Consider the following 13188-nt stretch of genomic DNA (forward strand, 5'->3'; position numbering starts at 1 on the left):
TGCTAACAATGAGCATACTTAGGGGAAATGGTGGCATTTGGAAAATACGGTTCTGACTGAGAGAAATCGGGAGCTTATGCTTTTTATACATACGAGCCTTTGCCTGCATGTGTGTCTGTGTACCTCATGTGTGCCTACTGCCTATGGAGGCCAGAAGAGAGTCAGATGCTCTGAAACTGAAGCTACCATGTGTGTGCTGGGAATGGAATCCAGGTTCTGTGCTAAGAGTAGCCAGTGCTCTCAACTGAAGGGCCATCTTTCCAGCCCCAGGAAGTCACTCTTCAATACAATCATCTCCCAGGTAACAGCTCTCTGGCGAGCTCCTGCTGCCTGTGGGGAAATGGTGTGCTGCTCGACCTCATGTGCACACACAGAATCTGCAATCCTGGAGATTGCTGGCATATACAAAACAGCCCTTTCCCTCATGAGAGCTTTACATACTATATCCCATCTAGATGAAGACTCAAAATCAACATGGTGGACAGCCAAGTGCTTGCCAGGGCTGCTGAGGCTCCCCTGCGAGCAGTACTCGAAAGCCTTCCCTTCCACAGCTGAGGCTTAACAGCAGATTTGTTATTTTTATATCCTTCAAAGTTCAACAGTATTACCTCTTTTCCTTAGGTTTTGGATAAAGGTAGACAGAAGAATAAAAAGAAGTGCTCAATTTAATAAGGTGTTAAAGAAAGAAAAAGAGAAGAAAAACCAAATCTTTTTCAAATGTGCTCCAGACTAACACTCCTTCAGATTATAAAACCCTGACTTCACAAGTTTATGTGGTACTTAGGTCAATAAAAACACAAAGAAGAGGCAATGATGAAAAGTCAGCCCTGGAACTGTACAGTAGAGATGGTTTAAACAGAGAAAATCAAGTTGGGGTGTGAGGGAGAAGACAGGACGGTGTTTGAAGGGTTGGCGTTTCTAACTTCAGAGCTGGTCAGGACAGTCTCAGAACCACTAGGATTTAACCGTCAGTCGTACCAGACAGCAAGTAAGAAGTAGCCAGCATTTTCTTATGTCTTTTGAAACGTTCAGGCATCCCTGGAATATGTAGTGGTGGTGTCTCACATGCATAAAAGGCCATAAAATGACCTCTGTAAACAAGTCAGTATTCTCCACTGAACGCAGAATAGCTTTGCTGACATGGATCGATGTCTAGGACTTAGAATCATCAAACCTGAGACTGTGGGATGGATGCCTCAGGAGCTAGTCACAGACATGCCTAGACCCACTTCCTAGCTTGCTTCCAAATTCATTCTTGCAAAATCTCCTAATGGGCTTTCTGATGACTCTGTCCCTCTGTATTTCCCCTCTAAAATGAGATTTCGACAGATAAGCACTGCTCTTTGGAAGCTCTTTCACATGTCTTGTAAGGCCATCTGAACCTAAGTTTTGTCTCTAGTTCCTCACTCACTTATTGACAGTAATCTGCTCCTTTATGTTGCCTGTCACCCAACCCCACAAAAAACAAATCAGAACTCACCTAGCCAGCACCAAGAGAAAGAATTTTAAGCTTATTAAGTATTGTATGGTTCCCTTGTGCTCGCTGGAGCAAGGAAATCTTGATTCCTCACAGGCACTGTCTTCTTGTGATGGTGGCCAGTAACTCAGCCTTCACAATTCAGTTAACAGCGTTTATGAAGCCTACCTGTGCTGCCTTCCTGCCACTTGCCAGGTGTGTTCTGGGGTCTCCAGATTTCTCAAAGCCCAGGAACACAGACAAGGCCCACATGTCCTGACAAAGGTCATGGTGTAAATTGCAGCTTCGTAAGCTCTGCGATGCTTAGGGTCACATAATTGTGGTTTGAGAAAAATCTAGCAATGGTAAAAAGATCTCTATATGCAGTGATAAAAAATTAATTCAAATAATCATGAGGCATACTGGAACAACAAATCTTAGTTAGAAAAAAAAAGATGAATAATCAATGAACACAGCTTTCACCAGAAGCCAAAGAGTCCCACTCTGTGTGAGTATCCTATTAGGACATTATGGTGACATGAATGGAGTCCGTGTGTGTGTTGTTTAGACAGGGTCTCCTTACATAGTCCAAGTTGGCCTCAAACTTATGATCATCTAAGGCAGGATGCCTTAGCCTTCCCAATGTGGGATTACAGACATGTACCACTAGCCTCAGCTTACCTTTGGCATTTTGAAACAACCCATTGTCACTTTTCAGCATCTGAAATGTCTTGAGACAATGAATGAAGGTTTTCAGATGGCCTTCTTAATTGTTCCAAGGAAAACTGTTCTTGCCCTTTTCCAGCTTAGAGGATGACCCTGGGATTCACCCCAGACACCCTTGACTGTCAAAGCACCCCAGCTGCACTGCTGTTTTGAACTTTGTGTCCTCAGATTTGATACCCTTTCCTCTCCCTGAGAAGGACTTTGTGGTTACAATGAGTGGCCCCTGCCCCGGGTAACTCATAGCCATCCCCTCATCAGGAGAATTTTAAACACTTAATCACAAGTTCTCTGCTGAGCATGTGTCTACTGGAAAGGGAGTTAGTGAGTCCGGGACACAGCTGCACATCCAGGTTTACTGTAGCACAATTCAACAGTCACTACAGAAGCGGCCTTCAACAGCAGTGAAGAAAGTGTGCCATATCAGACAATGGAATATTATGTAGTCATGTATACAAACAGAACACGTGCTGGGTGATATAAATGGTCATCCAGAAATAGAGAACAAGTAAGTGCACACTGGAGGTGGGAGGGGCAGGAAAGAGAGGGATGCTTAGTAGGTACTGGGTTACACAGAAGCAACAACTTCCAATTTTCTATAGTAGTTTGACTATGAGCAGATCAACACACTGTACATATGTGTTAAAATGTCACCCTGTACTCCATGGATAACTTTTATATCAAAAGCAACAGATAACACCTGCAAAGCCCTAATCCACGTATAGGCTAAGATGTCCACTTTTAAACGTTGGGATGTGGACATCTTTTGGGTTCATTCTTTCCCACACCATTAGTCACTGCTGCCATGTGACCCCGCAAGAACACTAATCACTATGTTTCAGCAATGTCAGCTTAAATTCAAGAAGAGAGTCAATCAGTTGCTCGGGCAAACTGTTATGTTCATTTAAAAAAAATAGATGGTGAGACAGAGATAACATCTGAGATAACAATGAGCTCGGAAAAGCAAACACCCAAACCTTTCCACTAAAAGTGAAAAGATGAACCTAAAACCATAAAACAGGGAATCAAGTGTCACTAAGCATGCCGAGGGAGGGGTCTTGGAAGTCATTAAGTTCCACTTTTCTCTTCTTAGATGAGCATCAACTGCATACTCTGATAGCAGGTGCCAAGCATCTCAGATCCTATGGCCACTCATAATTCCCCACTATTACCATAGAGCCACCCTGAAAAACTTCGAGTAATCTGCTGAAACAGAGATACAACAAAATGATGGGCAGGCCAGACATCTGATTAACACTGAGCACAAAGAAAAATCGTGTCCGCAAAAGAGAAGATCCTCCCCACCCCAGAGCTGTATTCAGAAACCTTCAAATGCTAGGCAAGGACTTGAACTCTGGGCTGTATTCATCGCCAACTCCTCCTCTCTTCCTTCTCTCCCTTCCTCCCTCCTTTCTATCTTCCAATTTTGAGACAGGGTCTTGCTAAGCTGTCTAGGTTAGCCCTGAGCCTATGTTCTATCTGTCTCTGTCTCCCCAGTAGCGGAGGTCACAGGAATCCACACCTCCCCCCTTTTTGTTTTCCAAGACAGGGTTTCTCTGTGTAGCCCTGGCTGTCCTGGAACTCACTCTGTAGACCATGCTGGCCTCAAACTCAGAAATCCACCTGCCTCTGCCTCCCAAGTGCTGGGATTAAAGGTGTGCGTCACCAATGCCTGGCCACAATCATTTCTGTTCAGGAAAGGGATAACCAGAAGAGGTTACCTACAACTAACAAGAATGCCAAGATAGATGGGCTTCTTTGAGGTTGTGCTTGGGAATCAGTTCCTAATAAAATGTTCTGAATGATCTAAATATGAAGCCCTCTGTTCCTCTGCTCCATAGAAAACCACCTGATGTGAACACTTGAGACTGTGTATATATAAACACACAAGTCTCATGACATTGTGAACGAGGCTGAAAGGATCAAGATTCCTTGAACTACACCACCTTTTTCTCTAATCCTTAGATCATATTCAGAAATCAAGGGGTTTTGTTTTTGCTTTTGATTTTATTTTGGTTTTGTATTTGAACATGTGGAGAGAGTAATAGAAGTTTTACAGACATGTGTACATGTGGAGGTGGGGGGACATATATTTTTAAATACTGTAAATCCTGACCCAATAGACAGTACGATCTGCAAGAGTCATTATAATGGCACTTGATTTAACAACCTTCTGTATTCTGCATCTGTTCTAAGCAGCCAGGTCACCTTGACTTAAACATGTATGGCAAGACTGGACTCACCGACATGAAAGAAAACTAGGAAACTTGCCTCTGTTTATCTAGAGGGCATCCCTCCAGACCCCCTCCTCATGGCTCACAACACGAAGCCCGTGGGACTCAGGCAAGAAGTGTCCACAGTGGCTTCTGTAGGCTAAGGGTAAAACAACCTAGAAACTTGTGGTAAGTGAGCCTTGCTTCTTCTTTACTAATATATTTAGAGATGCCACTTCTACTTTAGGGCTAAGCTGGGTTAATGTCATGACTAGTGTGAATATCCCCACAGCTATCTTGCTAGTTAAGGTATATTCCTCCAAGTGACACAGGTATTCAAATAAAGACCGCGGCACAAGTTCATTAGTTTTCATTAAATGTTTCTCAGAAGTCAGTCTCGGAGTGATAGCTAAGGATCAAAAAGTTGTTGTTGTTGTTGTTTTTAAACCCTAAGTGACCTTTTCCAGGCAGCCTGAGAAGCACAGCCGTACTTAAAAATATTGCTGGAATTTAAATAAATAGATAAATAAATAAATACATAAAGACTATGGAAGAAAGACCCAACACAGGACAGAGAATAACCATGTAAATTTGCCCTTTCACCAGTCCTCCAAGGTCACCAGTTAGCCACTAAGTCTTCTGCATCAGCATCCTTGCAATAGCTAATAAATAAATTTCAGCTTAGCTTTTCATGGCAATATGTCATCTGATTTTCATTATAAACTCTAAACTGTTCTGTTTCTTTTTAATAGCCATAGTACAGAATTTATCCTTCGCCTTTGCAAACTTGACCGTCCAGTACTGTGACCATCTGTTATTTGCATGATTAAGAAACATACATAATTTATTTCATTTATCAGGGCATTAACATAACTCATTAAAACACCAAGATTTACTTACACTAATGTTATTGTGGATATAAAACTGCTTAGGAAGAAGGGGGAGATTTGAAGTCCATTTCATAACATTTGTGAGGGAAGAACATATTGGGAGTGTGTAAGGGGAATGAATACATGGTAAAAAAAAAAAAAAAAGAAGCCTGTCTCAGAGAGAGTGATTTCTAAAGCAGAAGAGAAAGCCCTTCTTGGAGAGGAACTGGAAGGTGCTAGTCCTTCACTAGATTCACTTCATTATTGATTTGTCTTGGCAAGGGAATGAGGAATAATATTTATTGCTCATATACCACATTCTTATATTTTAATGACTGTTGCAATAAGCCTTTTCATAAAATAGCTGCAACAGGCAGGGTAAACAATTATTAATTTGTGGTAAACGTTGGAGGTGAAAGAAGACACAACGTATACTATAAATCTATTCTCTGACAGTAAATCTCTAAAGTTTCATTATTAATGTCTAATTTTCAGGAGTTATGATTCTGCATTCTATAAAGCTAAAATGTCATGAAATGGTTTTTGTACAAAGTATAACTACTTAAATGTAAGAGGCACCAGACTGTGTTGCCAAAACTTCCATTTTGAAGTTCTAATCACCTCAAAATGTTAGAAATCATGCTGTAGATGAAAGCAGTTAAGATGAGAGTGGGAGAAACCTGTAGCCCTCCAGGAGATGGAGGTCTGTGTAGGTCACACACAGGGACACATGGTGACAATGAAGGCAGAAACTGAAGCTACACAATGGCAAAGGAAGAGACCTCAGCTAGCCAGCAACCCCCAGGAGCTAGAAAGAGGCCAGGAAAGATTTCTACACATGTGAGAGTTGGCAGGGCCTGCCTCTGCACCTGCAGCCTTCAGAATGTGCATGCACATTCCTGCTGTCTATATCGCCTTGTCCGGCTTCTTGTGGCAGCCGAGGTAAAAACACATGAGGAAGTTTAGTAAAGATGGTGGAAAAGTGATTGTGACTCAAGGCAAGATGCACAGAGAAAATCTCTGTGAGACACACGTACCTAAAGGATTGTCATCCCAAATTACAAAAAATTCTAAAAACTTTGCATTAAGAAAGCAAAGAACATATTCTAAATAGAAAAAAGCAAACGCCTCGCTCAAGGGAACTCATGAGAGGAGGGGGAGCAAGCGAGGAGCTGCTCACCACCAGATGTCTGTAGTGAACTGCAAATTAAATACACAGCGAGGTGGGGTACCGCGCAATAAGCAGACAGGTGAAGACTATTCATTTCAAAGGAGATATAAAGCCACAGATTACAATACATAGGTAATATACAAACATTATGAGAACACAGCTCTAAGCTGGGAGGCAGATGAGCTGATAGCTTTTTTATACACAGCTACAGGGCTTTTACATTTATTCAACTACTTAGGAAGGTGTTCTGCTGGTACCTAGCCAAGCAGGTCATTTGCATTTCCCATGAAAACACAATTAAACTCTACTAGACACAGCAGTAAAGCTTACAGAACAACACAAAAGATCAAAACAACATTGGTGATGACTATATCGACAGCATTTCTTACATTAAGAAGCTCAAAGTGCCCACATCCCTCTGCCAGTAGGATGGATAATTTACGAGGAAACATTATACAGCAGAGAAGATGCATGGCCTAGAGCCACTGTGCAAAACATTGGATTTACTAACACAACGACAGGGAAACACACAAAATCCAAATTCAAACAGGGATGAAGTCTCTTGTTAAATGTAGAAAAGCAGCTTCCTCTGGGAAGGGAGAAGACCAGGAGCCCTTTCTGTACAGCCATATACCTGCACACTCGAAGGATGTTCTTAAACAGATCGACTGTCCTCCTGACAGCCATGAGAAGATAATGCACGTGGATCATCATGAATGATGTAGGAAACAAGGTCAGTAACTATGCTTTAGTTCAAAAGCAATTCTGATAAAGCTAGGAAAGTAGATTGAATTATGACAGGAAAGGTATCAACAGCTGATGTCTGCTCGTAAGGAGCAGCTGACCACGGGAGGGGGAGAACGCACCTGGGTGCAGGTGGAACTGTTCCACACCTGACTGTTAAATCAATAAGAAATAATTTAAATAGAAAAGGTAAGGAATTAGTTTATTTTCATGTCTGTGAAAAGTTAATATCTGTGGTAATAAAGTTTGGCTCAGTTTTTTTTTTTTTTTAATCCTAAAGAGAATTAAACAGTCTATATATCTGCACTGAGGGTACAAGGCATATTTGTTTGGATGGGTAAGTAAAAGATGGATTGGTGGCTAAATGACAGATGGAGAAGACAGAGATAGAGACAGATGCTAGCTAGATGGATGGAGAATAGACAGGTGATAGACATGTAGGAATCAAGCAAGAAGAGCCACAACATTTCCAACAGAAAAATAACTGAAATGCTCTTTTATCAGTAGGCAGGGAAGAAGCCTATTTACCCAGATATTTATTCTTCATTTTATTTACTTGTTTGCTTTGAAGTGCTGAAGACAGTAAGAAGAGGCTCAAGTATGTTAAGTAAGTCCTCTGCCACTGAGCCACACCCCAGCCCCTACTCCCATGTATTTAAATGATTTCAAAACACCCCAAGGTTTATAATGTACACACAATACAAAATAGTTCAACCTTCTTCCTCAAGAGAGAAGATGATATTGTTGTCCTCTCATTACGTAAGGCCACTTAACCCCTCCATGCCCATGCCAAGCTTGGACATGTATCCATATTTTGCAACATAAGACTTAGGCATAAGCCAGTAGCACTGGAGAGGCAACACGGGTTTGTCTGTGTAGCTAGGGACTGGCACAAGCTAAGGCTCCTATGAGCAGACTCTCACCACGTGTGCTGGAACCTGCTCGGCTTTTGCAGCGGGAGTTCCGGGTCTTGGATAGAACTGGTTGATGAAGAGGCTTGGAAATTTGTACTCTTCAACAAGTTTCACTGTTTCTTGAAAATCCTGATCGGTTTCTCCAGGAAAACCACAGATAATATCCGTAGCAATCGTTATTCCAGGAACCCTGGAGAAGAAAAATAGACAAAAATGTAAAAATGTAGACTCCAAGCCAAGTTGACTACAAGCCAGAGTTATTATTTCCTTGACATGTTAAAATGACATTTTTTTAAAAATACAATTTATGTTTTAAGGAAAGAGCATTTGCAAATAGTTTTTAAAAACCCTCAATACTAAGAAATACAATGAATAGTGGTCCCTGATCATTCTCAGACACACCCATTTTTAATGCTTTTAGACAGTTTTTGTTTTACTTTCTCCTCAGTATCTTAAAATAGATGTTTACTGTGCTGTTCCTAATAGTGTTGTTTTTGTTTGTTTGTTTGTTTGTTTTGTTTTCTTTTTTGGAAGTATTTAAGGACTTTATGTTGTGGTAAAATGAACTAGCTGTAAATGTCCTCTAACCCTATCTTCCTTAATACTGTACTCATAGTACTTCTATAGAAGACCTGCAAAGACAACTGGTAGACCTAGTTGCTTCTCAACAATATTTATGTTTTTTACGGGTAGTAAGTGCCTCTCTGAAAAGTTCGGTAAACATTTTTATGATCCTAACCTTGTATCTTCTCAAGGCTCCATCAGACCTACCAAAAATCAACAGCTGAATGAGCTGCTGCCCAGTGGCAGAGAGACTGCTAATCATATGCAGTGTCCTGGGTTCAATGCCTGGCATGGGTCAGGGAAAACAAAATTAAATTTTCTAAATGCTCGATCTATCAGATTGTTCCACCATCATGTCTCTTGTTTCTGAAAGGGCCACAGCTATCTAATTATGGCACACGCTGGTCTTGCAATGAACTGATGGTTACTACCCTTGACTGCAGTTCCGTGCTCTCTTTTCCCTCCGTTTTTTGAGCCCTAGATCTTGCTAATTCTTGATTTCCTTCACTCTGAAGTGTGTTCTCAGCATTAGGTGACACTGTGGTTAGGTCTCTGGATGTCTGAACACACAACTGATTGGCAGTACAGTGGCATATAACATGCCAAATTAAAAAGAATTATCCACCAGAGTTTTGCATTGTACTTTTAAAAAACTGCTGATAGATGCTGACAGCATGGGATCTACTCCTGTGGACACATTCATCCTTCCAGTACTGGATAGTAACCTAGGGCCTCTGTCAGCCAGGTCCAGTGCTCTAGGACTGACCCACACTGCAACCATCCATACATATTCCTTTACATGTGCTCTATCACTGTCCTTTTAGGGTTTAACATTATTCTTGATTATTTAATATTATATTTTAAAAATATTTATATAAGGCACAATCTATGGTCTAAAGGTCTTTCAATCCAGGAATTTAATTCTCTCATCTTATTCCTTTAATAATTTCTCTAGGAAATTGTCTTGTATTATTTCCTTAGTAATTTCTCTTGGAAATGATATATGTATACATGTATGTATAACACTTTCTCGTAGGGACTCTTCTTTTGAATGTTGAAACTAACAATTCAGTCTTTGGTTTTTTCTGTCTCACTTTCTATGTTTTTATTTGTTCTAGCTTCCAGAAGATTTACTTGAGCATGTTTTCCGGTCTTTAATTTTTTTTTTTAATATAAAAAGGCAGTAATTTGATATGTTTCAGTTTCTCAGAGTTCTTTCTCCATCTTCAGTTTTCCCTTACTGGACACCTTGGTTTCAATTTTAGAAATACAACATTATTTCTTACTTGACGATGTCAAAACGCGTTTTGCTTTCTCTGCTCATGGCCTTTGTCCCTATTTGCTCTAGTCTAGGAATTTTCATCAACAAATGGTCATTTTCACTGTCCTTTTGGTATTAAAAAACAAAGCACTACAAATATATTTTTAAGACATTTTGTTTTGTTTTATATGCATGAGCATTTTCTGTTCATGAATGTCTCTGTACCACATCCCTGGTGCCCACAGAGGTCAGAAGAGGCATCAGATACCCCTGGAACTGAAGTTACAGTCTGGGAATTAACCCCACGTGTTCTGCAAGAGCAGCCAGTGTTCCTAACTGCTGAGCGATCTCCCCAGGCCTCAGCACCATGGACTTCTTTTTTTTTTTTAAGTAGGATTTCACCTGACTTTATTGAAACTGAATGGTGGTTCCTTTTTTTTTTTTTTTTTTTTTTTTTTTTTTTTTTTTTTTTATTTTTTTTATTACATATTTTCCTCAATTACATTTCCAATGCTATCCCAAAAGTCCCCCATACCGCCCCCCACTTTTGGCCCTGGCATTCCCCTATATTGGGGCATATAAAGTTTGCAAGTCCAATGGGCCTCTCTTTCCAGTGATGGCCGACTAGGCCATCTTTCGATACATATGCAGCTAGAGACAAGAGCTCCGGGGTACTGGTTAGTTCATCATGTTGTTCCAACTATAGGGTTGCAGATCCCTTTAGCTCCTTGGGTACTTTCTCTAGCTTCTCCATTGGGAGCCCTGTGATATATCCAATAGCTGACTGTGAGCATCCACTCCTGTGTTTGCTAGGCCCCTGCATAGTCTCACAAGAGACAGCTATCTTTGGGTCCTTTCAGCAAAATCTTGCTAGTGTATGCAATGGTGTCAGCGTTTAGAAGCTGATTATGGGATGGATCCCTGGATACTGCAGTCTCTAGATGGTCCATCCTTTCATCTCAGCTCCAAACTTTGTCTCTGTAACTCCTTCCATGGGTGTTTTGTTCCCAATTCTAAGAAGGGGCACAGTGTCCACATTTTGGTCTTCATTCTTCTTGAGTTTCATGCGTTTAGCAAATTGTATCTTATATCTTGGGTATCCTAAGTTTTGGGCTAATATCCACTTATCAGTGAATACATATTGTGTGAGTTCCTTTGTGATTGTGTTACCTCACTCAAGATGATGCCCTCCAGGTCCACCCATGGACTTCTAATCACAGAGTGATTAGAGACCAAACTGCCTTTGCTTTCAGTGGCTGAAATGCTGGATGTGGCACCACTTTCTCTAAGACCTTCCAGTCTCTATCAGGTTGGCTACAAAGTTCTCCTACACTTAACAGTGTAATGTAAGCGAATGACACTAACAATATTCTAAAATGATGAAGGACTCTAAACATTAGGGAGCAGACTCCACATCCTCTTTTCCTATCATACATCCGCTTCATGGATAAGGACAACAGTTTGATGTTATAAGCAAGAAGAAGGCTCAAGCTGTGGAACTCCTAACAAACTCTCGAAAACAGCTTTCCAAACCCCCTTTGCACAGTACTTTACGTCTAATTGAAGGAAACATGACACATTTATTGTAGAAAACACTCTCTTCCCATTTCTACTTCACCTCATATAGTCATTAATTTCAATGGATTATAACTTGTAAAGTAATTCCAAGGACTTTTCTATATAATGATAAACACAAGGGACAATTCTCATACAGAACAAAAGAAATGGCCTAATGTGACATAAATCTATTCCTTCTTTAAGGGCAATCAAATTCACATTTGAAAAAAATCATAGAAAGATATACTTCTATAGTAAGATGAAGATAAAAACACTTTCTAGACCAAGTGCATGAACAAAAAGAGGTGTGTAAATAATTTTCAATGAGCTAGTTCTACACTTACCTCCTAACTACTCATGATCAGAAGTCCAGAGCTAAAAATAGAGGCAAAAGATAACAGATGACAGAGTCCATTTCTCTCAGGAAATTAAAAATATCTTAGAAACTGCCTGTGAAACATGGCAAGAAACGAAGACAATTGGTCATTGTCCTAATTTCTGAATCAGAAGGAATGTGGTAATAGCTGTCGGGTATTCCCAAAGGAAAGTCCCTTTCTCACTGCCACCCCTTCTTCTCCATCCGTCAGTTGTGCTCAGCACTGGACAACACCTGCTTACTTTGGCTTTCTTGGTGGTGGTGGTGGTGGTAGGGTTGTACCAACATTTAAAGGAGCCACTATAAATGGTAAAAGCCTGGGAGGTTCAAATGTGAATTTAACTACACAATCAACTCAAAACCTGAACTGGTAACACTGAAGACAGACTACTATGAACTGATGGCAAATCAATATTTAGAGCTAGAAGCTGTTTAATTGTCTCAATGTATGTAAGAGTATAAGTTGAGTATTTATATTATAAATGTGGTATCTGTATCTTACTATCAGACAAGGTTCATCTATACATTAATTTAAAATATGCAAATGTTGCCACTTATATTCTTGAAAATAATTTGATCCTTTAGGTGAGCCAACTAAAATCTCATTTACATTGTTAATTTGCCTAGCAAATAATTCTCAGTATGCAAAAATCAAAGAAGTTTGAAGTGAAGCAAATTCTAATTTTGTATCTTGTGATTTAAGTAAGAGGAAATGATCAGGGTGTAAAACAGAATATTATTACAAATATTTAAATGCTAATCCTGGGAAAACACTGCCTTTGAAACACACTTCCAAAATCTTAATTTTTAAAAAAAAATTTCATTTTCACCAATTTATTAAAGTTGTGAGTACAAGATACGTAATCACTAACTGGTATGTTCTTGAATTTTAAAACCTTTTAATATTTATGTTTTCCTAGTAGTTTTAGGAAGTAATTCTAAAAGGATGAAATGAAAATATTTGAAGAGGTGTGATAAGAGAAAACTTTTGAGTCATCATTTTCTCTCTTATCTTTACTGTCAAAGCAGGTTTGCTAAATAAGTTGGGAACAGAATAAGGGGCATCTTAATTGCACATCTGACATGTCAGGAACAGCTATGTTCATTTACAACAATCTACCAGGAACTTGTAATGACTACATAGTATCTGCTAGTGTTAGGTTGGGGCTTAAGAGGTTTGGGAAGGTAGCTCCATTGATTGACTGCTTACCTGGCATGCATGCCCTGGGTTCGATCTCTAGCACCAAATAAAGTACTTTGGTGGGACAAAAACCACAACCATACAAGATTTTGCCTTGAATAAAAAAAATACACATATATATTCCACATTTTGATTTCCT

At 39.9% G+C, this 13188-nt stretch overlaps 1 protein-coding gene across 2 annotated transcripts in view; it reads right to left on the reverse strand.

Annotated features, from left to right (window-relative positions):
• The window catches only part of Cdkal1 (CDK5 regulatory subunit associated protein 1 like 1), a 661435-nt gene that overhangs the window by 263767 nt on the left and 384480 nt on the right, over window positions 1-13188 (reverse strand). For both annotated transcript variants that reach the window (XR_002379517.1, XM_021180436.1), the window contains exon 12: window positions 8100-8280. Coding sequence is in view for 1 of the 2 variants with exons in the window: in XM_021180436.1 (XP_021036095.1) it covers window positions 8100-8280 (181 nt within the window). In the remaining variant the exon portion in view is untranslated. The remainder of the gene's footprint in view (window positions 1-8099; window positions 8281-13188) is intronic.

Source organism: Mus caroli, chromosome 13, assembly GCF_900094665.2.
Source record: "Mus caroli chromosome 13, CAROLI_EIJ_v1.1, whole genome shotgun sequence".
NCBI classification, from domain to species: Eukaryota; Metazoa; Chordata; class Mammalia; order Rodentia; family Muridae; genus Mus; species Mus caroli.